The sequence below is a fragment of the Theropithecus gelada genome, chromosome 6, assembly GCF_003255815.1.
Source record: "Theropithecus gelada isolate Dixy chromosome 6, Tgel_1.0, whole genome shotgun sequence".
NCBI lineage: Eukaryota > Metazoa > Chordata > Mammalia > Primates > Cercopithecidae > Theropithecus > Theropithecus gelada.
This window is the reverse complement of record NC_037673.1, coordinates 16,470,429-16,495,120: the sequence shown is the minus strand read 5'-3', so window position 1 is coordinate 16,495,120 and position 24,692 is coordinate 16,470,429. Positions and strand designations below refer to the sequence as shown.

General features: G+C 42.1%; 1 protein-coding gene across 1 annotated transcript; it reads left to right on the top strand.

Annotated features, from left to right (window-relative positions):
* Positions 1-913: 913 nt before the first annotated feature.
* ZNF622 (zinc finger protein 622) lies at positions 914-16,451 on the top strand. The gene is made up of 6 exons (XM_025389284.1): positions 914-2,452; positions 4,346-4,606; positions 4,814-4,976; positions 9,715-9,827; positions 14,812-14,955; positions 16,186-16,451. Exons 1-6 carry the CDS (start codon positions 1,831-1,833, stop codon positions 16,311-16,313), a joined length of 1,431 nt encoding a protein of 476 aa, XP_025245069.1. The 5' UTR covers positions 914-1,830; the 3' UTR covers positions 16,314-16,451.
* Positions 16,452-24,692: the final 8,241 nt, after the last annotated feature.

The following is a 24,692-nucleotide window of genomic DNA, read 5'->3' as shown; positions in this document are numbered from 1 at the left end:
AGATAACTAATACAGTGCTAGAGAAAAGTTATGCCTGGTAAGGACTTAGGAAGGTAGGCACTATTTTTGGTAAGTGGATTTGGATAAGCCTCTCTTACAAAGGCATTTGGGCAGAGATCCAAAAAATAAGGGAGCAAGCCAGCAAAAGGATGTTCCAAGCAGAAGAGTAATGGACTTCTGACTCAGTACCAACTAACGTGATTGTCAGAAGAACATCAAATGTGTCACTGCGACTCAAGTAGGGTGAGCAGGGTAGAGAAGGGGGTGTGGCAGGACATCAGAGGGAGGGGCAGAGCCTCGCAGAATAAAAAGTAAGGTGTTTGAATTTGATTGAGTCAAGGGAAGCCACTGGAAGGTTTTTTTAAAAGCGTCATCTTCTTTTGGTTTTCTATTAGCAGCTTGGATTCTGAGCATGCAACATTCGATTCTGTAACAAGGCTGACAAGGGTTCAACCAGGCTGTGTGGATGAAATCTATGACCTCCTCAAGCATTTGAAGTTCATGTTTTCTTTTTATTTTAGGACGGAATCTTGCTCTGTCGCCCAGGCTGCAGTGCAGTGGCGCGATCTCGGCTCACCACAACCTTCGCCCCCGCGCCCCCGGGCTCAAGCGATTCTCCTGCCTCAACCTCCCAAGTAGCTGAGATTACAGGTCTGCGCCACTGCGCCAGGACTAATTTTTCTATATATTTTTTTTTTTTTAGCAGAGACTGGGTTTCGCCATGTTGGCCAGGCTGGGCTTGAACCCCTGACCTCAGATGATCCGCCTGCCTAGGCCTCCCAAAGTGCTGGGATTACAGACGTGAGCCACCGCGCCTGGCCTGAAGTTCTTTTCTACAGAACTTTGCTGTCCGATACACATGAGGCTACACAACCAACTGGGCACCTGACACAGGGCTAGTCCAAATTGAGACGGGCTGTTAACTCTAAAACACACACTGGATTTCCAAGACTTAGAACTAACCACAGAGCGTAAAAGATCTCATTAATTCTTTTAGACTGATTACATGCTGAAATGACAGGATGGGCTAAATTAAATACATCATTAAAAGCAGTTTCACCGATTTCTCTTTACTCTTTAAAAATGTGGCTACTACTAGAATTACCTACGTGGCTCGGACTGTGTGTCTACAGGGAGCTCCTCTCCGGCACTCTGTACACTCAAGTTTCGCCGGTGTCCTCCGCCCGAAGGGCCGCCTCAGAAAGGCCAAGCCTCCAGCCCGGCCTCTCAGGTTTCCGGGGGAAGCGGTCCAGCCCCCGGCGAGGGCTCGAGGTTGGCCCCGAGGGTTAAGGGTCAGCCCTGGCCCTCGCGACATCCATTCACCCGGCTCCGCGGGTGCAGCGCGCGGTCTTCAGAGAAACCCCGACCCTGGCGTCGCTGACCGGACCATTCATTAATCGGGGGCTTCCGAGGGCCCGGGAGCAGCCTCGGGCGCCCCACTCCCCCATTCTCGCGTAGCCGTCTCTTTGACCGCGTCACACTGAGCGGCGCAACCACCAGAGAAGGTAACTGGGAGGGCGCGACCTCCTTCAAGCAACACCCACCTCGGGCTGACTGAGGGGACCCAGGTCCGGTTCAGTCACTGCGTTCCCTAGGCTTCCCGGGTCTCACAGCGGCGGGGGCGTGGCCACAGCCTGAGAGGCGGGTTTCCTGTCCAGTCGTAAATAACTTCCGACGTGTGCCGGAAGTTTCCTCAGTGACAATCAGGAAGTCGGCGTGTCGAGAGGCTCGTCCAGGCCGCTGAGGCGGGTTAAGGTCTGAGGGTCGTGTGGAGCCAGGGCGCTGGTCACCAGGTGTTTGGCGTGGTCGGCTCTTATTTCTCACCTGGCAATGGCGACGTACACCTGCATAACTTGCCGGGTGGCGTTCCGCGACGCGGACATGCAGCGGGCCCACTATAAGACGGACTGGCACCGCTACAACCTGCGGCGTAAGGTGGCCAGCATGGCCCCAGTGACCGCCGAGGGCTTCCAGGAGCGAGTGCGGGCGCAGCGGGCCGTAGCGGAGGAGGAGAGCAAGGGCTCGGCCACCTACTGTACTGTTTGCAGTAAGAAGTTTGCATCTTTCAACGCCTACGACAACCACCTCAAGTCCCGGCGGCACGTTGAGCTGGAGAAGAAGGCCGTGCAGGCCGTGAATCGGAAAGTGGAGATGATGAATGAAAAGAACATGGAGAAAGGACTGGGCTTGGACAGTGTGGACAAGGATGCCATGAACGCCGCCATCCAGCAGGCCATCAAGGCCCAGCCGTCCATGTCTCCCAAGAAGGCGTCCCCAGCGCCTGCAGAGGAGGCCAGGAGTGCCGTAGCCGTGGGGACTGGTGGCCGTGGGACCCACGACCGAGACCCGAGCGAGAAACCACCCCGGCTCCAGTGGTTTGAACAGCAGGCGAAGAAGTTGGCAAAGCAGCAGGAGGAGGGCAGTGAGGAGGAAGAGGACCTGGATGGAGACGGTGATGGCCCTGTCTGGGCGGGGAGGGTAAAGAGGAACTTGGCCCCCCTTTAGTTTTCAGATTTATACTCGAGATGGGTGTGTGTGTTTGTGTGTTTGAGAGCTTTTAAGTAAAAATGATGAGGGAAGGTGGTTTAGATGCTTTCTGAAGTGCCTTATCTGGCCAGCAGGTTCGGCTGTTTAGTTCACTCAATTCATTCTCGAAGGCCTAAAACCTTGTCTGGAAAAAGAAGTGCCTAATGCATATTTGGAGAATGAATTGATGCCTTCTCTGTTTTGGATGAGGAAACTTTTTTTTTCCTTTTTTTTTTTTTTTCTCGCTCTGTCGCCCAGGCTGGAGTGCAGTGGCCGGATCTCGGCTCACCGCAAGCTCCGCCTCCCGGGTTTACGCCATTCTCCTGCCTCAGCCTCCCGAGTAGCTGGGACTACAGGCGCCCGCCACCGCGCCCGGCTAGTTTTTTTGTATTTTTTAGTAGAGACGGAGTTTCACCGTGTTAGCCGGGATGGTCTCGATCTCCTGACCTCGTGATCCACCCGTATCGGTCTCCCAAAGTGCTGGGATTACAGGCTTGAGCCACCGCGCCTGGCCTGGATGAGGAAACTTTTGACATACGCACAGGAGGACATCGTCATACCAGCCGCCGTGTTATTTGCTATTCTAGTGGGTTTCCAGTTATGATAGTTTTGCACTTACTTTAGTTGAGTAAAACAGAATGAGGGGATCAAAATCAACTCAGCCAGAAATGTGGAGCTGGAGCCAGCAGCCTCACCTCTTTGACTTAATGAGTTATTTATTCCTTCTTTCCCTCATCCCACATCCTATTAACAGTGCTGGTGTAGGTGTTCATGTCTTTGTCTGTTCGCTCTGCTATAACGAAGTACCAGAGACTGGGTAATTTATGAATAACATAAATGTATTTTCCCATAGTTCTGCAAATTGGGAAGTCCAAAATCAAGGTGCTGGCAGAGTCAGTGTCTGGTGAGGGCCTGTTCTATAGATGAAGTTTTCTCATGGTATCATGTAGAAGAAGCAGAAGGCAAAGACGGGCTAGTTCCCTGGCACTAATCCATTCATTCGGGATTAGTGCTCGCCTCACTTAATCACCTCCTAAAGGCCCCACCTCTTAATGCCATTTCATTGATGATTAAGTTTCAACATTTGAATTTTGGGAGGGAAACATGCATTCAAACCATGGCCGTTCATAGAGCACCCCACCAGCACATACACACACCCCACAATACTTTCGTGAAATAGTAGATAGAGGCATTGTTTTAGCAGTTTATAAAAATATGCAGCCAGAGCTCACGCCTGTAATCCCAGCATTTTGGGAGGCCGAGGCAGACGGATCACGAGGTCAGGAGATCAAGCTATGGTGAAACCCCATGTCTACTAAAAATACAAAAAATTAGCCGGGCGTGGTGGAGGGCGCCTGTAGTGCCAGCTACTCGGGAGGCTGAGGCAGGAGAATGGCATGAACCTGGGAGGCGGAGCTTGCAGTGAGCCGAGATGGCGCCACTGCACTCCAGCCTGGGCGACAGAGCGAGACTCCGTCTCACACACACACACACACACGCACACACAAATGTGTATATATATATTCACCCAGATAGGAGACTCCCTAACTATGTTCAGCACTGGGCTAGGTGCTGTAAGGCATAGGAAAGAAACAAACAAAAGACTCCTATTTCCTGGAAAAGAAAGACTAAGGAATTTCACAGGCATTCAGATGAGTCTGGTAAACAAATAGCTAAAATTGAGATCTTGAAAGAGGAGTTGTCCTTGGGAGTTGGGGGTAGGGCTGTTTCTCCAAATATAGGACTGTATCACCGCATGTGATATCTTTGCTTGCTATTACTTTTCTTAAACTTACTATTTCAAAATTCTGGCTTGCAGATTGGGAAGATATTGATTCTGACGAAGAATTGGAATGTGAGGATACTGAAGCAATGGAGGATGGGGTGGAGCAGGATGCAGAGGAGGAAGAGGCTGAGGAAGGCCCACCCCTTGGTGCCATCCCTATTAGGGACTGCTTATTTTGTTCCCATCATTCCAGCTCGCTCATGAAGAATGTGGCTCATATGACCAAAGTCCACAGTTTCTTTATTCCTGATATAGAATATCTTTCAGATATTAAGGGACTGATTAAATACTTGGGTAAGTATAATAGTTTTTCTTTTAATGAGGAAATAATCACATTATTGGGGGACTGGTCTCAAGGGAACATTAGTTTTGCGTTTTTCATCAAACTTTGATATAATTGCTTACTTATTTTGTGAGTGATTTTTGAGTTGTGACAAATAGTGAGATTTAATTGGTTGCAAAAAGCTTTTTTCATATTTTTTCCTTAAATTATTTTTCTAGGAGAGAAAGTTGGTGTTGGAAAGATTTGCTTGTGGTGCAATGAGAAAGGGAAGTCCTTCTACTCCACAGAAGCTGTACAGGCGCATATGAATGACAAAAGCCACTGTAAGCTCTTCACAGATGGCGATGCTGCTTTGGAATTTGCAGACTTCTATGATTTTAGGTAAGCATAATTTGTAACATGAAGTGAAGTCATATTTGCTTTGCATTAATATTATGTGTGCCAGTGCTGGATATGTGTTTGGCACTGTGCAACGTATCCTTAATAACACTTATAACACCTCTGTATTAGGCAGTTCTTTCTTTTAGTTGAGAAACTCAGTTTCACAGAGTTTAACACATCTAGTAAAGAGAAGACCTTAGACCCAAACTGAAGTTTGACTTGTTTTTCTTTTTGTTCTGGTTAAATCATCAAGAGTTCAGTTTTGCCCCTTGAACAGAGGTACAGAAATTAGGTTTCACATATTGGGTTCCCGGAGAGTCCTTGATCACCAGCTGTCCCCTGAAGGAGTTGAGACAGTTGCTAAACCAGTCCCTAACCAGGCATCTGATGGTGAGATTATCCCACTGGTGGTTCACCCCTAACTAGAAGCTGTTTTTTTTTTTTCTGAGAAAGATTTTTGCTGTCACCCAGGCTGCAGGACAGTGGCATGATCACGGTCTACTGCAGCCTCAGCTGCCCTGGGCTCAGGTGATCCTCCCACCACAGCCTCCCCAGCAGCTAGTGTGCACCACTATGCCCTGCTAATTTTTGTATTTTTTTGTAGAGATGGGGTTTCGCCGTGTTACCCAGGCTGGTCTTGAACTCCTGGGCCCAAGTGATCTACCTGCCTTAGCCTGGGATTACACGTGTGAGATACCATGCCTGGCCCTAACTAGAATCTTGAATAATTTGTATGTCATTTAGCAAATGTATGTTAAGTACTTGTGAACAACTAGTTGTCAAAATTCCTGTGAGTTAGCACAGGAGATAAGCAGATGTGTATAATTACCATGCCAGGCGTGCATAGTCCAAGTGATACAATGTTCAGAAAAGTCTCAGTCTTTTAAGTCTTGCTTTTGCATTTTCTTCCTGATTTCCCATTTTGCAGCTGGAGACTTGCAGTTGTTGGACATGACTGGGAGGAGGTAGAGGGGAGGATTAGAGGCTATGGCAGTAGAGAAGACAATGAATTCTGCTGGTGGTGGGAAGCATCCTCTTTCAGTATTTATCCCTCTCAAGTTTCCTTTTAGACACCAATGTTTATAACCTTTTGACTGATGTTGTCATCAGAGTGGTCAAAGCAAATACCATGGATAGAGTCAAGCAGCTGCCATCAGCAGTAGGCTTGGAATGCCCAGCACTCAGTCTGTCATCCTGTGGTTATATTCAGGATCCTACCCAGTCTCACAGATTTCAGTATCTTCTGCAGGCCCATGACCCCCACATTTATATCTCTAGTATAGCCTTCCCCGTAGCTATAGACTGAAGATATCCAGCTACCTCCTTGATATTTCTACTTGTGTCTAAAAGGGATCGTTAACCTGTCCAAAATCAACTCCTGCTATGCATCCTAATCTGCTCCCTGTAAGTAAATGGCATCTCTGTCCTTCTAGTTACTTAAGCCAAATGCCAGGTAGTCTTCCTTTATTCTTCTGTTTTCTTTCATGTTTGCTTTAGAATCTATCACCAAATCCTGCTTTAACTACTTTTGCACTATCTATCTTCAGAGGCTGACTGCTTCTCACTACTTCTACTGCTCCTACCCAGGTCCAGGGCACCATCTTCTTTTGCCTGACTTCCTACAGTAGCCTCCTGCTTACATTCTTACTACCCGCCATGTTCTATTCTCAAAACTGTAACTAGGGAGATCCTTTTAAAACACTAAGTGAGGTCAAACTCTGCTCAGATTCTTTCAAAGACCACCTATCTTACTCAAAGTAAAAGCCAAAGTATAATGTCCTGCAAGGCCCTGCACATGATCTGGAGCCTCTGTGGGTCTGTTGTGTTGTATTAGTTGCTCTCTGGATTCCTAACTCTTTCTCTAATGCATCAAGTGTGTTTCTCGGGACCTTTGCATTTGCTGCTATATTTGTTTATAGTATTCTCTCAGATATTCACTTGACTTGTCCCTCACTTCTTGCAGGCATTGACATAAATTTCACCTTCTCAATGTGGCCTTTTTTGACCACCTTCCGTAAAATAACACCTACCCAATCCTTTTGATCCTGTTTTATTTTTCCTTATATTCCCTACTGCCATTGTGTGTATTGTATATTATTTGTTTATTGTCTCCTCCTTCTAGACTCTAAGCTTCAAGCCTTAGCCTTTTGTTGTTGTTACTGTTGTTCTTTACTGGGTGTTGCTTAACCATTAGTTTGAATTAAAATATGTAACTGATGGAACTGGTTCTCCCTTAGTCCAAATGATGTATTTTTCATTCCATTTACAGTTTTATTCTGTTGGTGCCTAGAAATGAGAAATTATGTGAGCCTTTCTTCCTAAAAATGAATATTAAATGATTTGTTTTCCTTAAGAAAATAAAAGTTAGCCAAGTGTGGTGGCATGAGCCTGTAGTCCCAGCTGCTCAGGAGGCTGAGGTAAGAGGATCACCAGAAGCCAGGAGTTTCAGGCCAGCCTCGGTGACATAGTGAGACCCTGTCTCTGGGGGGAGGAAAAAAAGGTGATAATGCTTAGTAAAGAAAACTTGGAAAATAGAAAGCTTTTACATACAAAGCTGGTGTTTATGGAGTGCTTACCTGCCAGACACTGTTCTAATAAGCATTTTATGTGGATTCACTCAGCTAAAAAATGACAAATTACCTATAATTTCACTCCCCTTCACAAGGTAACTTGTTTACTTATTTTGGACCTGAAACTTTTTATTGAAGAATAAACTTACAGAAAAGTACATATATGTATACAACTGGCCCTCTGTAGTCATAGGTTCTCCATCTGTGCATCCAAACTATAGTGTTCAAAAAAAATTTTGTCCATACTAACATCCACAGACTTATTTTTCTTGTTATTATTCCCTAAACAGTACTGTGTAACAACTATTTACATAGCATTTACCATGTTTTAGGTATTATAAGTAATATAGAGATGATTTAAAGCATGCAATGATTTAGGTTATATGCAAATGTTATACCATTTTATATCAGCGACTCGAACATCTGCAAATTTTAGTATCCTAGGGAGGTCCTGGAACCAATCCCCCATGGATACCAAGGGATGACCGTACTTGTGATATCATGACTCAGTTTAGTGAAATTTTAAATATAACTAGTACCTAGATCAACAAACAGCATGTTAATAATCCCCTGACATTTCCCTTGTGTGTCCTTCCAGAAACTACCCCTCCTTTCTCCAGGGGTAACTACTATTCTGACTTATAGCTGCATAGATTGATTTTGCCTGTTTTTGTACTTTATATGTAAATGGAATCACAAAGAATGTACTCTTGGGTCTGACTTCTTTTGCTCAACTCTCTGTTTGGGAGACCCATCCATACTATTTTATATAGTTGGAGAGAGTTCTTATTGTTACAGAGTGTTCTGTTCAGTGCTCCACAACATCTAGTCTAAGGCTAATACACATTTGAGTGGTTTCTAGTTTGGGGCTATTACAAGCAATGCTGCCACATCATTCTAGTGTGTCTTTGGCAAATGTTTATAGGTTATCTTTTGTTTGTATATGTAGGAGTTGGGCCAGAGGATATACATATGTTCAATTTTAGAAAATACTGTCAAATTGTTTTCCAGAGTGGTTTTCTATACTTCCACTTGTAGTGAGGGAGAGTTTTTCATTTTAGCAACTTTGGTGGGTGTGTAGTGGCTTTAATTTGCATCTCCCTGATGATGATTAGTGCAATCAAGAGCCTTTTTATGTATTCATTGGCCATTTGGATATCTTTTTGTGAGGTATCTGATCAAGTATTTGTCTATTTTCTTATTAGGTTGTGTGGTTTACTGTACACTCTTCCTATTATTTTTCATGTGTATCTATGAATAGCATTTGTCAACATTTTTAGGAATATGGAGATTCTTCTGGACCTGCACTGTCCAATATAGTAATTACTAGGTATACCCATATAGCTATTTAAATAAATGGAAAGTTTAATTAAAAATTTAAACATTCAGTTCTTCAGTCAGACTACCTGCATTTCAAAGTTCAGTGCTGAAACGCTCATGTGACTGCAGTTACTGTATCAGACACAAAGACATATTGATAGAACATTTTCTGTCATCACAGAGTTCTGTTGGACAGCACTGTGCTATAACTTGTTTTTATTTTTTTTATTTTTTATTTTTTTTTGAGACGGAGTCTTGCTCTGTTGCCCAGGCTGGAGTGCTGTGGCCAGATCTCAGCTCACTGCAAGCTCCGCCTCCCGGGTTCACGCCATTCTCCTGCCTCAGCCTCCCGAGTAGCTGGGACTGCAGGCGCCCGCCACCTCGCCCGGCTAGTTTTTTGTATTTTTAGTAGAGACGGGGTTTCACCGTGTTCGCCAGGATGGTCTCGATCTCCTGACCTCGTGATCCGCCCGTCTCGGCCTCCCAAAGTGCTGGGATTACAGGCTTGAGCCACCGCGCCCGGCCTATAACTTGTTTTTATAATGGTTAAATTGAGTATAGCTGCATGTCCAGCTGTACGTTCTCCTTCTTTTCTTCTCTGTTAGGCAGCCTTTCTAGGGAAAAACAAATAGAATTCTGTTATAGGTCATTTGCTCACTTCTACTACAGACAAAATGCTAATGAGTTGTTTTCTCCCAAAACCTTTTAGCTGGTAGTTCGTACAGCTGCTTCCTGCCCTCTCCCTTTTAGGTAGCTTAGGAAGTTTGCCACATTTGCAAATAAAGTTTATGTCTTTTAGTTCCATTTGAGGTATCAGTCTATTTATTAGTGCAACTTCTTTGTTACAGGAGTAGCTACCCAGATCACAAGGAAGGGAAGGACCCCAGTGAGGCTGAAGAGTTGCCCTCAGAAAAGAACTTGGAATATGATGATGAAACCATGGAATTGATTCTGCCTTCTGGTAAGTGCATTTGTCAAAAATAAACAGCTTAATGCCAGTGGGACTGAGGGAGAAGCATATCTCCATCAATTACCTTCCATACTGAGGGAAATAGACCATAAATTTTAAGGTATATGTTTGGGTTTTCACGTACAGTGTAAACCCTGAAGGTTGCTGCTCAGCTCTAAGTTGGCTGTTGTGTTTAAATTTGATCAGTGTTTTTGTTCATTTCTGGGTTGTGACTCAGAATGTTTGATCAGGCATTTCTTTTCTTTCTTTTTTTTTTTTTTTAGATGTAGACTTTTCCTATTCTGTCTTTATCTATTTTTTTTGGTCCTGTCTAGGTTTCTCTTGTTAATTGTAACCTTACTGTTATTTTTTGAACTGATTCCTGTTTCCTTTTGTTGCTCAGACTTCCAAATGGTAGTTTGGTGTGGGTGTATCTGACTCACGGTGGAAATTTATCCACCATGAGGTGTGAAAAGAAGAAGAATAACCATGAATGTGAGAAGCATACATGGTTGTATATTGTGTAGGAAGAAAGAATCGTGATTAACTGATAAGAATAGGAGAAGCTACAGAAGACATGTTTCAGAAATGAAAGGGGATGGAAAGGTAGAGATGATAATAAGATCTTAATATCTGGTATTTACTGAGCAGTTAGCACATTCAGGCAGATGTATTTGTCTTTATAGGCCAACATTGAGTTAGATTCCAGCATCTTCATTTTGCATATGAAGCTTAGAGAGGCTGAGTAACTTACCAGGATCATATACCTAATCAGTAAAGCCTTTTTCCAATATCCGTATACTACTTCGGGAGATTTGCAGTAATGGTGCAGGCAGGAACAACATACCCTGCTGGTGGAGAGGTCTGCAATGAAGCAGCCTTGTCTTATGCCTTTCCACACAGAATGTCACTGCTTAGGTACAGATGGCTATCTTTAGCTCAGAATGATAACCTTGTAAGGCCAAGAGCAGCTTTAGAGTGTGGCAATAGGAGGAAAGGTCAGGCAGAACCTATTTTGAAGATGACAGTTCTTTCTACCGTGATAAGAAGGTTATAATGCAATATATTATCATGGCCTATCTAATACACAATGGTAAAACGTAAATCCCAGAGAACCTTTTCTAGTCTTTCTCTGGTGACAGTACCCATAGAGAACATCAGAAATATGTTTAATAATTTATTTTCCAGAACTATATGTTTACCTTGTTGTCTCCTTAGCTTCTGCTTCTTAAACGGTAGAATCAGATAACCATAGACCTTAAATAAATTGAATAAGACAATCCTAGTACAACAGTGTCTACCATGTAGTAGGATCACCATAGTGTTTGCTTTATTTAGCATCTACTTTAGCACAATATATTACAAAACTTAGCATAACATGAACATATCTATTTAAGAAATCTAGGATGTTTCAGAGAAGTTTTCATCTAGACTTTAAATTTTTGAAACTTATAAAAAATAAAGAATCCTCAGCTTTGTCCTGGGTGATTGAGTTTTTTAAGGTATCTAAAAAGATACTCATTTTGACTGCCAAAGCCAAGCCCATTTTTGGCTTTGGCTAGCCTTAGAAAGATATTGGAGAGGTCTTCCTCTCCCATATCCAGATGGCTTAGTAACTCCTAAATGTCTTTTCAGTATTTTTGTGTATTCATTTGTCTGTGTCACCATTCCTCCTGTCTGGTCATCTCTTATCTGGTTTCCACATGACCACTAAAACATTCTTTCTAAAACACCAGTAGATTTTCTTTACCCTCTGTAGTTCCTCCCCTGGGAGCCATTGCCTTTAGGGTAACTTTGAGTTTCTCTCTACTGGTCCCTCAGGTGTGTAGTGCTATTCCTCTATCCACCCACATAGAGTTTTCTTCCTCTGGGCATTTGCATGTGTGGAACCTCTGTTATTCCTACTTTTCTTGTAAGATTCAACTTATCTAGATTCAACCGTCTGGGAAGGCTTCTTGAACTCATCTCCTGTCCATTTACTGGGTAACAAGAGTCTCTCCCCTGCTGCTGGGACAGTAAATCTAGTTGCTCAGATTGGACTTCAATGAAATCAAGCAGGCTATCTCAAAGCCAATGACAAAAAGTAGCCACTAGAGGGCACTGTGAGCATTTATTTTGAAGATTGTGGTCCTGAAGGTTTTTTTTGGGTTTCCTTCGTTGCTCTTCAGCTCTTATGGAGTAAGTTGGTATGAAAGGCCCATTCAATTGGATGGCAGAAATTGTAAGGCTGTTTGTTAAGAAGGAGTGAACATTAGCCTGGTGTGATGGTGTGTGCCTATAGTCTCAGCTAAGGCAGGAGGATCACTTGAGCCCAGGAAGTCAAGAGTCAAGGCTGCAGTGAGTCATGATCATGCTACTGCACTCCAGCCTGGGTGATAGAACAATACCCTGTCTCCAAAAAACAAAAAAAGAAAAAAAGGAGTGGACAGTCGGTAAGTCGTTACTGCTGTGTCAAAAGCTAGATGGACAGGTTGCGTGCTTCACCATGACTTAGACATAACCAATCCCTTATTTATTGGGCAGTCACACTGTGTTCTGGAAAATATTTTTCCTTGATGAGGGCCTTCAAGTGTAGCTGTCCTTAGCTCATCATACTTAGTGCTAATATCAGGTGGTTACTGTCATTGGCATAGGGCAGGGGTAGCTCTGAATGCTGTTTTCAGTTCCTTCTTACCAACTGTTGGAAACCTTGGCATTGAGTAATGAAGCCATTTCAAGGACGCTTTAAAAGGCCAACCTTCTGTAGGATGTATTTCCACATGTTGCTTAAGAATATAAATATATTAAATTCTTATGTATTAATGACCAACATTATCACCTTGCAAACCTGGAGTGTCCAGACCTAACATTATAAATAGAACATCACAGCAAACAATGCTGGAATTTCCTGTAGACCCTCCATTTAAGCTTGCGGTTTTATCTGTCAACTACATCTCACTGATTTCTTGTGGTCTAAGAGCTTTGTTAACTGTTACGCTGTGAAAACATTCAGGTTTAGGGAAAATGATTTTATCCACACTGGTATCCAAAGACCATGTCTTTGAATCAAAAGGTTCTTTTTGTCATCTCTTGAGTATGATAACAAAACAAGCAACTGAAAGTAACTACTTTTGCATATCTGTATAGCAAACAAATTATTTTCCAGTTGTTTTGGCAGGTATAGGGACTTAAAACAACCAAAATAATTTTCTTATGCAAATTAAAAGTCTGGATCCTAAAAGCAAATACAGACTTCCACAATATTTATAGTATCTGGTTCATGGTCGTTTTACACAAAAGATTCTGAAAGCAATGGCTTTACATAAGTAAATACAAACCTTTCCTGGAAACTGTACACAGGGTTCTACCTAGCCAAATATCCTTTATTCATTTTCAGTGGGAATGGCTTTTATCGTGTCTTATGTATATGCTGTTGTTAAATATCTGCATGGTTATGTCTGTCTGGGAAGATATTTGATTGCTTTTGTCCTAATTAATATTCTTGTGAAAGGATAGCGTGTATTTAGTAAGCTTTTAGGTAATGCTGATGACACTGGCCTAGGGACCACCTTTGGAGAGGCACTGCTATAAGGGAGCCTGGAATTAGTCATCTCTAAACCCAGCCCCCTTCAGGTCATCTCCCCTGAACTTATGACACAGGGGTTGGGACATTTTCCCTGAAAAGGGCCAGAGGTGATCGTTAAGGCTTTGTGTACCATTCTGTCTCTGCAGCAGCTTCCCACCTCTGCTGTTGTAGCAAGCACCAAAGCAGCGAGAGACGATACCTACACAGTTGAGCATGGCTGTGTGGCAGTAGAACAAACTAAAACAGGTGATTGGCAAGATTGGGTTCTCTGGCTGTAGTTTGCCACCCCTAGATTAATATATCAGATGTGCCTCACCCTTAAATAGGAACCTTGAATTGTTCTTCTAGTAGATACCTTTACTTACCTCAGGTTTTTATTATTCCAAGCTACAGAATTTCCAACTGGTGGCCAATACCTTTGTCCCATAGTTTTTTTATTTGAAATATGCAGAGTCTGTTTTCTTTTTTCTCACTCTGTTACAAGTTAGTGGGCCTATGAGATAATGAGATATACAATCATATGTTGTAATGACATGAGCATACTTTGAAAATTAAATTTAGAAATTCATTTCTGAAAGCATGATTGACTTACATAGTTTTACCAGATCCTACTAAATAAGCAAAAGCTATAGACGGCATTCAGCTTAATCATCTTTTAAAATTCAAATTGACCAGGTGATTTCCATCATTTAGGAAGCAATAGGTCAGGGTTACTCAGCCTTGGCACCATTGACATTTTGGACTAGATAATTTTTTGTTATGGGGGCTGTCCTGTGCATTTAAAGATGTTTAATAGCATCTCTGGCCTCTACCCTCTAGGTGCCAGTAGTAACCTCTAGCTGTAACAACCAAAAATGTCTTCAATCAGTGCCAAATGTCCCTTGCTGGGTAAAATCCCCATTGGAGAATCACTGCAATAGAGAATTTAAGCAAAGGAAAGGTGGATTGATTTCTATTTTAGATCCTGACTGTGGCTCATAGACCCAAACATCAGAACTGCTCTCTGTGCTTAATCTTCCCATATATATGTATAATTTTTATTTATTTATATATATAAAATGCTAAAAATCTCTTATCTCCTAGGGCCCTATTATCTGTATTAGTAGGGGTTTCTATGTGTATTTTTGGGGATTGTATGCAAGTAAGTACACAATGCTAAGTTTTTCACTTAACAGTGACTTGCCATTCTCTTTTTAAAAAATCTATTGTTTGGTTTTCTTTTTCTTGCATGCTTTCTTTCTTTCACTTTTTCATTTTTATTTTACATGCTGCTTCATCTTTCTTTAGTAGGTAGAACAACTGTTTCTTCTGGTACATCGATTTTCCATCTAGATATATTAAAAGATCTGATTTGGAAAGCCCTTGCTTTATAGCTCTGCCTTGAAAAAGCTATCCAACTCATTGTTTCAGTATTGCTCTTTGGAAAAACAGGTGCCAGAGTGGGTCATCGCTCCTTGATGAGATACTACAAACAGCGATTTGGCTTGTCCAGAGCTGTGGCAGTTGCCAAAAATCGGAAGGCCGTGGGCCGAGTACTTCAGCAGTACAGAGCCCTGGGATGGACTGGCAGCACAGGTACATTGATCTTTACAACTGCAGACCAGTCTAAGAACTTGTATTTCTAGCAGGGGTCTGGGGAAAGTTGTTCCCATTTATGTTGTCCTTGTGGATCCTCTCTGGGGGAAATTTAACCTCTTGGCTCCAGGGACTTCCATTACCACTTGATATGTTTAAGGCAATAAGCCCAAAGTGCTATGACTTAGAAATTTCATATTCCTGGCACAGCAATTTTATATACCATTAACTTTTTCAGAAGATAATAGTTACAAAAAGAATTATTTAGTAATCACCAAAGGTTGAAATTATCCTGGAGGTTACGCAGAGGAATCAGACAGTATCCTAGTGGTTAATAGCTTGAGCTGTGGAGTCAAACGTGACTTATGTGATGTACTTAGAGGTTCTTATATGATAAGCATGAGTAGTTTAATTAATATAAGCTTCTGTTTCCTCATTTATAAAACAGAGATGATAGTAATAAGACCTACCTCTTAGAGTTGAGTGGGTTGAATGTCATGCATGTGTGATATAGTGCATGCCCATCGTCAAGGTTAGCCGTCAGTCCCCTTTTTTGTATTTTTCCCATAGAATATTTAGCAAAAGTTAGAAGAGTAAAGCATGCCACTGCAATTGTTGAGCTTTGAAACCTCATCAATATGATACTCTTTACATCTATTCTGATGTGTCTGCTGGATGAAGCTGGTTATATCCTTAGATCTTCAGGGAAAGCATCTATCCAACTAGAGGACTGTGGAGAAGATAAGAGGAGGGCTGCTTTCTGATGGCCTGGGAAGCTCTAGGCAACTAAAATCCATTTGAAATGCCACTGTGTTTATATGTAGTTTCCTTCATTGTGGCTACTTGTGAGCTGTGTGGCCGCTTGAATCTGGCAGAGACTTGACTTCATCTTACTCTTATCAGGAAGTATTGTCTGACTCGATTAATAGCTTCTGCCTTTCTGATTAATGGGGCTTCACCTTTTGGGCTTATAGATGCTTCCAGATAATGAAAACTAAAGATGCTAATCCCAGAGAAATGTATATATACAAAAGTTCTGGTATGCAATTCTGGGGTCCACAGAGACCCTTTAGGCCCATGGTTTAGAGACCCCAAGTTAGCAACTCTGTTTTAAATACAAGAACCCAGTTACCCCAAACTAACCTTTTGAATTCTCTGCCAAGGTTGGATTTTTCTCTGATCACAAATAACAGACCTTTGCCTAATTTCTTAACCGCCTTCCAATCATAGGAGCGGCTCTTATGCGAGAGCGAGACATGCAATATGTCCAAAGGATGAAATCAAAATGGATGCTGAAGACAGGAATGAAGAACAATGCCACCAAGCAGATGCACTTTCGGGTCCAAGTGAGGTTCTGAGAGTCTGCAGGGATTGAGCGATCATCTCCTGCCCAAGTTTCCTCCTTGCCCTGAGGACCAGTGAAAGCCAGATCATAGGAGAGACCCTTTTGCTGCTACTTCATTGGTTCTGACCTAATAATAAAAGTTAGAATCATATGAGTTTTCAGATGTCATTTTTGAATAGTGTTGAAAGGTTATGTTTTCACAAGGTAAGTCCTGTGTCTACTGGACCCTGGGACTTGCACTGCTGCCTGACAGTTGCTTCATCGCCTCAACTTTAAATGATTTATGGTTGTCAGAGTAGTGTGAGGAATCAGGAATGACTTGTGTGCCCCAAACTTACTAACTTTCCAAGGAACTCACCATGTCATGGCACTGGGACCTATGTAAGGGGGCTTGAAGGCTTATGTAGGGGCAAAGTTGAATGTCGCTTATGGCATGTATCGTGGCACAGGAGGTAGTGAATATCTCTGGGCACTTGCATTAAATCCAGGCTAAGTTAAAAAGCACATCCATAGCTTGCCGTAAAGCACAGAGTGACTGCTATGTACTCTGATGCCGTTTCCAGTGGTGCAGTTACTCTAGGACGAAAGTAAAGGTAAAATGCTTAGGTATCATTTTAGAAAGGCTACCTCAGGGTCAAATCTCGGGAGAAATTCTCAGTTTAGGTGGCTTAGAGGAAGGCACTAATATATTGAAAACGAAGCTAAACATGAAGTTCAAATCCATTTGAGTTATCTTTGTGACCTTGGAAAAGTGACTTGGCTTTTTAAATCTGTAAAATGGAGGTTTTATTATCTCACAGGTTGTTGGGGTTAAATAAATCTGCTAAAGGACCAGACAGTCATTGAGTCCCTGGCACAGAGTTAGTGTTTAAAGTTCTCTTTTACAGAGCAAACCCGCCACACTGAGTAAGGCATGGTGAGATTTAGTCAGTGCAGTATTCTGAGTAGTGGGTTCGAGCATGCCAGGAGAATGTGGTTGCCCTCACGGTGTATTAACCAGACCTCATTTGCTAGACATAGGTCTTTTTCTTTAAACTTTGGATGCAGAGTTGAATTAATTATATCCCATTAGTGTCCAGGTTCCCTATTATCCAACAATGAGGGTTCCTTGGTATTAATTTTGCTCCTTCATCCTGTTTTCTACCATTCTCCCCACACAAGGACTCAATCTGTTGTGTTTGACACATCTTTAAATCTATAGCCTGAGAAAATGGTGTAGTGCTTTGCATGTGGTATGTTTTTAATTTATGCTTAACTGAATGTACATGATATTGTGCTATAGTTCTTCTCAGTTTCATTTTTCATTCAACATTTTTTTACTCCACATCTAGCAACATCTAGTTCATTGCTTCTGACTGCTGCCTTGTATTCTATAGTGTGTGTCTACCACACTGTCCTTACCACTTTCTCTAGAGCTGACACCTTGATTGCCTCCAACTCCATATCATCATACCAGCCAGCACTGTTAATGCATACCTCATGTATATATATGAATGTATATAAATGTATACATTTATGTCACCTTTTAATTTGTCATCTCCTTTACCTGGTGGGGGCATGGAAGGCAAAGAGAACAGCATGTTTACTGACTTGTAAAATACTAATACTATCTCTATTTAAATAAATATTTCATTTTTGAGACAAGGTCTTGCTCTGTTGCCCAGGCTGGATGCAGTGGTATGATCACTGCTTACTGCAGCCTCGACCCCACAGGCTAAAGTGATCTTCCCGCCTCAGCCTCCCCAGTAGCTAGGACTACAGGTCTGTGCCACCATTCCTGGCTAATTTTTTTTTTTCTTCAGGGAGAGAGTCTCACTATGTTGCCCAGGCTGGTCTTGAACTCCTGGACTAAAGCAATTGTCATGCCTCAGCCTCTCACAGTGCTGGGATTATAGGTGTGAACCACCCGGCCTCTTCATTTATTTAATTAGCTACTTCTTCCAGGCTTCAGAAGACACCTTAGTTCTGATTTTGGGTTTGTGGAACAATCCATTATCTCACTTCTGTCCACACTGTAATTTTGTAAAATTCAATTTATTTGCTTTCCTGCAGTAGAGTTCTATTTGCGGGATGGAGGATGGAGGGGGGCACAGCAAACAAAAAGAGATTTAAACCTTATCTCCTGATAGTTAAGTGAACGAGACAAGAAACATGACAAATGGACTTGTTATTTTAGGGGAGCCTCTTGGTGGTACAAGAAAGTGTGATGTCTTTGATATTTTATTTGTTTGTCATCCCTTTGGGGTGTGTTTATCTTTCTTTCTCTAGGTGCACCCTGTTCCCCACTCGGTTTTCTGTATTGGGATTTTTTGGGTTTGCTGGTCCATTCACACATAGTCATTTACTATCAGTTCTCCCTGTTTTGGTGTTTTCACAGCTACATGTCCCTTTTCTGGTATCTTATGCCTATCACATTGGAGAAATGAACACATGCGTGTGGGCAGAACCTGCCAAACAAAGATCGAAGCGTAAAGCCTAGGGAATGCTTCTATTCTTACATTTCTCTCCCCTCACTGTGGTATTGACATAGTGCTTTTGTTCCTCCAATTTTTAAAAAATCTTTGTGTGTGCACAGGAGGTGTATGTTTATGGGGTACTTTAGATGTTTTGATACAGGCGTGACATCATTATTTCTTCAAATTTTTATTCTCCACATTTCCTTTTGATGAAAAGAATCGAATCTGTATTGACATACACCGGGCGTCCTGCCACAGCACCTATTATCCTTGAAACAGTTATCTAAACTTACAGTGGGTGCCAGAGTCGTCATGTTAAATGTTCTTCCGCCGGCACGGTGTCTCACGCCTGTAATCCCAGCACTTTGGGAGGCCGAGGCGGGCGGATCACGAGGTCAGGAGATCGAGACCATCCTGGCTAACACGGTGAAACCCCGTATCCACTAAAAATACAGAAAAGTAGCCGGGCGTGGTGGCGGGCGCCTGTAGTCCCAGCTACTCGGGAGGCTGAGGCAGGAGAATGGCGTGAACCCGGGAGGCGGAGCTTGCAGTGAGCTGAGATCGTGCCACTGCACTCCAGCCCGGGCGACAGAGCGAGACTCCGTCTCGAAAACAACAACAAAAAAAACTCACTTCGTGAGTACCAAGCCAGCGCTGGCTGCTGCAGCTGGCCGCCAGCAACTTGTGTGGAGCCTTTCCTCCTGGGAGGCATTGCAGGACCTGATGCTGCCGGCAAGTGTTTGTCAGTCTTTAGCTTGAGACATCAAGACTGGGATCAAAAGTGAGAGAACGTAAAGTGAGAGAATATAATCTTGTCCCTTTCCACGCATGTTATAGAAACCCCTAGCTGCTTTGCTGGCCGTCTACAGACTGGACAGTGTCGATTTAATCTTTCTGCTTTGTGTAGTAGGCATTTGTGTTTTACTGAGTATAAAGTACCGTTTTATGATTCTCTACTGTGGGGGTATAGATAGTATTCCTATTTTACAGATGAGGAAATAGACTCAGAGTAGTTCAGTAACTCTTTTAAGGAGACAAAAAAGGAAGCCAGAGATGATGATTTCTTGTTCTGCATTTTTTTTTCTTTTTTTTCTTTTTTGAGACAGAGTCTCGCTCTGTCACCCAGGCTGGAGTGCAGGGGCACAATCTCGGCTCACTGCAACCTCCACCTTCTGGGTTCAAGCGATTCTCATACCCCAGCCTCCTGATTAGCTGGGACTACAGGCATGTGCCACCACGCCCGGCTAATTTTTGTGTTTTTAGTAGAGACAGGGTTTTGCCGTGTTGGCCAGGCTGGTCTTAAACTCCTGACCTCAAGTGATCTGCCCACCTCGGCCTCCCAAAGTGTCCTGCATTCTTAATATTGCAGCATACCTATGCAGTGTCCTCAGCGTCATCCCAGCCTAAGGAGCATACTTAGGGGGAAGGTGGGGCTATAAAAATGTACTCAAGTCCATTAGATTTACAGCAGCTGTGCAAAAATCTCATTTTAAATCCAAAAATACATACAATCTTACATTTATATTAATACATGAAAGAAAATATCACCTTTTCTTCCCTAGAAGGTGATCAAATTTTGCCCCAATTTTGGTTATTTGTGGAGTCTTCATTGTTAAGCTGTTTTCCTCCACCTTGATTATCATTTCCAAACTCTGTTAAGATCTCATTGAACGTTATTAATTTGGAATTCACAATAATTCATATGTGGGAGTTCAGGTAAGAGCTGTGTTACCAACTTTCAATGTGCAGTCATTTTTGCAAGAGAATTGCTGGCAGTCCTAGAGAAATTTGTAAGAGCGTTGAAGAATACACGTCATTTAATTCAGATTCTTTTGCAATTGGCATATTAGTTATTTATGACACTGAAATTGATGGAGATTAAGAAGATTTGATTAGCTTGTTAATGCTGCAAACAGTTAAAATTTTAGAATACTTATTTATTTATTGTTTGTGAGGCACACTTGTTCTCCTAATCTGTTCTCTCCTCATGCATGTGGCTTATCAGGCAGCAACTATGTTTCCCAGCCCCACCTCCAGCAAGGCGTGGTCATGTGACTAAGTTTGGACCAGTGGTTGTGCACAGAGGCAATGGATGGAACTTGACTACAGATCCTCACAACTCTGAGATAAGCGGCTTTTCTACTTGCTGCCTGTTTTTCCTCTCCCGAGCTGGAAGTGAGGTGCACCAGCGTTACCCATGCGGATAAGGACTATACCTCAGGGAAAATGGCAGAGCAGTAGTATGGAAGGACATTAGGGAGCAGAGGTGCTCTGCCAACCGGAACTGGCTGGACTGTTAGTGAAGTAAATTGAAGCCATTGTGTTGTGATGTTTTAGTTACAGTAACCTAGCTTATAATCTGATAAAGAGTAAAAATTCATGATAATGCTAATATGATCTGGCATAATTCAAATTTAGCTGGAATTGGCAATTGCTGTCTCTTATCTTCCCTTTGCCCCTGTTCTCAATCTGAAGTGGGCTAAATTTTTTGTTTTGTTTTGTTTTGTTTTAGATGGAGTCTCACTCTGTTGCCTAGGCTGGAGTACAGTGGCACAATCTTGGCTCATTGCAACCTCTGCCTCCTGGGTTGAAGTGATTATCCTGCCTCAGCCTCCCAAGTAGCTGGGATTGCAGGTGCACACCACCATGCCCAGCTAATTTTTGTATTTTTAGTGGAGACAGGGTTTCACCATGTTGGCCAGGCTGGTCTCGAACTCCTGATCTCAGGTGATCCTGCTTCAGAGTGCTGGGATTACAGGTATGAGCCACCATGCTTGGATAGAAGTGAGCCAAATTCTTATACAGGGTTGGGTTTGGGGACAGTTAGGAAGTGCTTCCTTCATGATCATTCAGGACTTTCTCAGGTCAATATTTTCAATATTGTCCCTTTTATTAATTTCTTTTGGAGACTATACAGACAGAAAAATAATATTTTTCCTTCACCTCATATGGCAACTTCACAACATGCCAGCTAATTCTTTGACATTCCTTCCCTGGAGAAGTGGAGTCTATCTCGCCTTGATGTTGGGCTGGTCTTTATTACTTGTTCATATCCAATTAAATGCAGCAGAAATACAGTTCAGCTCCCAGTTGGCTTCCTTGGACTCTCGGCCAGTGTAAGAAATCTGATGACGCCAGGGAGTCATGCTATGTGGGATCCCAGGCCACATGGAGAGATCACATGTAGGCTGTCTGTTTGATGTCCCAGCTAAAGTCTCAGTCAACATCTAGCACCAATTGCCAGCATCTGAGTGCACCATCTTGCATGTCCAGCCCAGTTGAGCCTTCAGATGACTGCTGCCCCTACCAACGTCTCACAGCAATCCTGGAACAGACCCGAGCAAGAACTATCTAGATGAGGCCTTCCAAAATTCTTGACCCATAGAGTCCATTAGCATAATGAAATAGTTTTACAACACTAAGTTTGCGCAGCAATAGCACCTGGAACACCTCACTGTTACACCATCACGTATGTTACACGGTTGAATCTTGGATTCCACTTAAACACCTTGTGGTGGAGCTTTCCTGTCAATGTTGTTTTAAGGGCAAGGACTTTACATACATTATCATACCTTATTTAATCATCACAGCCCACCTAAGAAGTAGATACAATTATTATTTCCGCTTTACAGCTCAGGAATACTGAGCATAACAGCCCAAGGTCACACTGCTCTTAATTACTGTGCTTTCTATTGTCAGTGCTGGAACATGAGAGGCTTCAGGAGTCAGAATTTTAGACTTTCATGACATATTTGAACTGACCTTGGTCATTTCCCTCCTATCGTGGTTACACAGCAGAATCTGGGCATAAAGAAACTCAGCCATGGTATGCATTAGTAATTGACAGAGTAAGGTAGAAACATATTTCTCTAAGTGTGTGTGCTAGCCACTGTGCTACTCTGCAAAGTCAAACCGTTTTCAACTCCTTAAAAAATTCTTTGGTATAAACTGTTATTTACTGAGTAAGCATGATGCATTTCTTTAGAGGAAAAGAATGAATCTATATTTAGCATATACCTAAACCTATATTAAAAGCATTAAAACTATATTCAAGAATACATTTATTTAAGAATCTGTGCTTCTTAAAAAAACCTACATTTTAAATTTCATTGAATAGGACTTCTAAGTTGTGAATTGAAAGCATTCTGTTTTATTATTAATCACCACATTTGGTATTCCAATCTCATATACCATTCTCACTTGGGGTAACGTGTCTCAGACATGTTGCCCTACCCTAGTTTACTCATTTTCTAAACAGCATCTGCCAATGTGGAAAATGAGACTACTTATAAAGGTGAGAGATTTTAGCTTTTTTAAAAAGATTTTTGTAACGCTTAGTGCCAGAGAATGAGAATATTAAATTGACAGTAAATAGAGTAAATGGAAACTATTTTAACATTTATGCTTGAAACGTGACTCCAGTTTCAAGACTTTTTTTTTCTTTTTCTAATTCAAGTAAATGAAACCTATTTGGATAATTCAGTAATTTATTCTTTTTATTCATCTTGAATGTTGGGGGAATTTTCCCTAGAAATAAACACAAATATATAGAGTATGTAACAATTCAGTAACATAAAATCTAAAACAAAGAACTTATTAAGTGATGGATATTGTATGTGATTTACACATGCAAACTCATTAAGTCCTCACCACAACTTCTAGGAGGTAAATAATATATTATCCCCATTTTGTAAGTGGGGAAACTAAGGCATAAAGAAACTTCCATAGTTACTAAGTAGCAAAATTGGGGTATGAATCCAGGTAGTTAGGATTCTAGGTCTGCACTCAACACTGCACTAGCAGTTCTTACATTTTTGGGTCTCAGATCCCTTTCACACTCTTTAAAATACTGAGGACTGTGATGAGCTTCGTTTCTGTTGGTTGCATTTATTGATATATATGGTATTAGAAATTAAGATAGAGAAAATTAGAAAAGGTTTAACTCATTTAAAAGTAATAAAACCATTGCATGTTAACCTTAATATATTTGTATAAAAAACAACGATATTTCCTTAAAAAAAAACTATAGTGAGATGAGTGGGTTTTTGTTTTTTTAAACATTTTTGCAAATTTCTTTAATATCCAGCTTAACAGAAAACAACCGGATTTTCATATCTGCTTCTGCATTCAATTTGTTGTATAATACATGTCATGCCAACCCTGGAAACTTCACTGTCCTCTGATAGGAGAACAAACGCGAAACGAGCAAATAACATATAATTATTAGTATAAAAATTGCTTCGGCTTTGCAAAGCCCCTGAAAGGGTCTTAGGGACATCCAGGCATCCTGGGATCATACTTTTGAGAACGATGGCACTACACTTTACTGCCTCTGAGTACACAGGGAGAATGTCTTGGTTGAATTTTAAGTGTTCCTTAAGAAACAGTGTTTCTTCGAGTAAATTCCAGCCTGCTGTGGTAGAAGGAGCAGAGGCTGAGTAGCCAGAGACAGGGGTGCAACCCTAGTTCTGTGCGTGGGAGCTCTTGACCTTCACTAAGTTCTCTCCATCTCAGGTTCCTTATCTTTAAAATGAGGCTCATTACCAATCCCTTCCAGGGTCATCACAGGCTTTCCAAAAATTATGTGATAAGGTGCCTAACAGGTGCTGACACAAGAGGATGTCTGACCAAGTGTAGCTTTTATTTCAGATAGACTAACGACCGCCAGGGAGGAAGGAGAGGGACCACGACCAGCAAAAAGGGAAGGAGAAAAGTGCTACCAAGGACGGGTCCACAAACTCTCAGCTGGAAGCCTTTCAAGCCAGGTGTTTAGAGACTTGATGTTTGGACTTTTAGGAATTTATTGGGGTGCATATACTGTAGATAATGTCAGACCTCCTTAAGACTTGGAGGACCATCTGATAATCAAACACATTTATACTTCTAGAGAGGGATATATTTCACTCATACCAAGGCCTAGAAATAGCCTTCTGTCT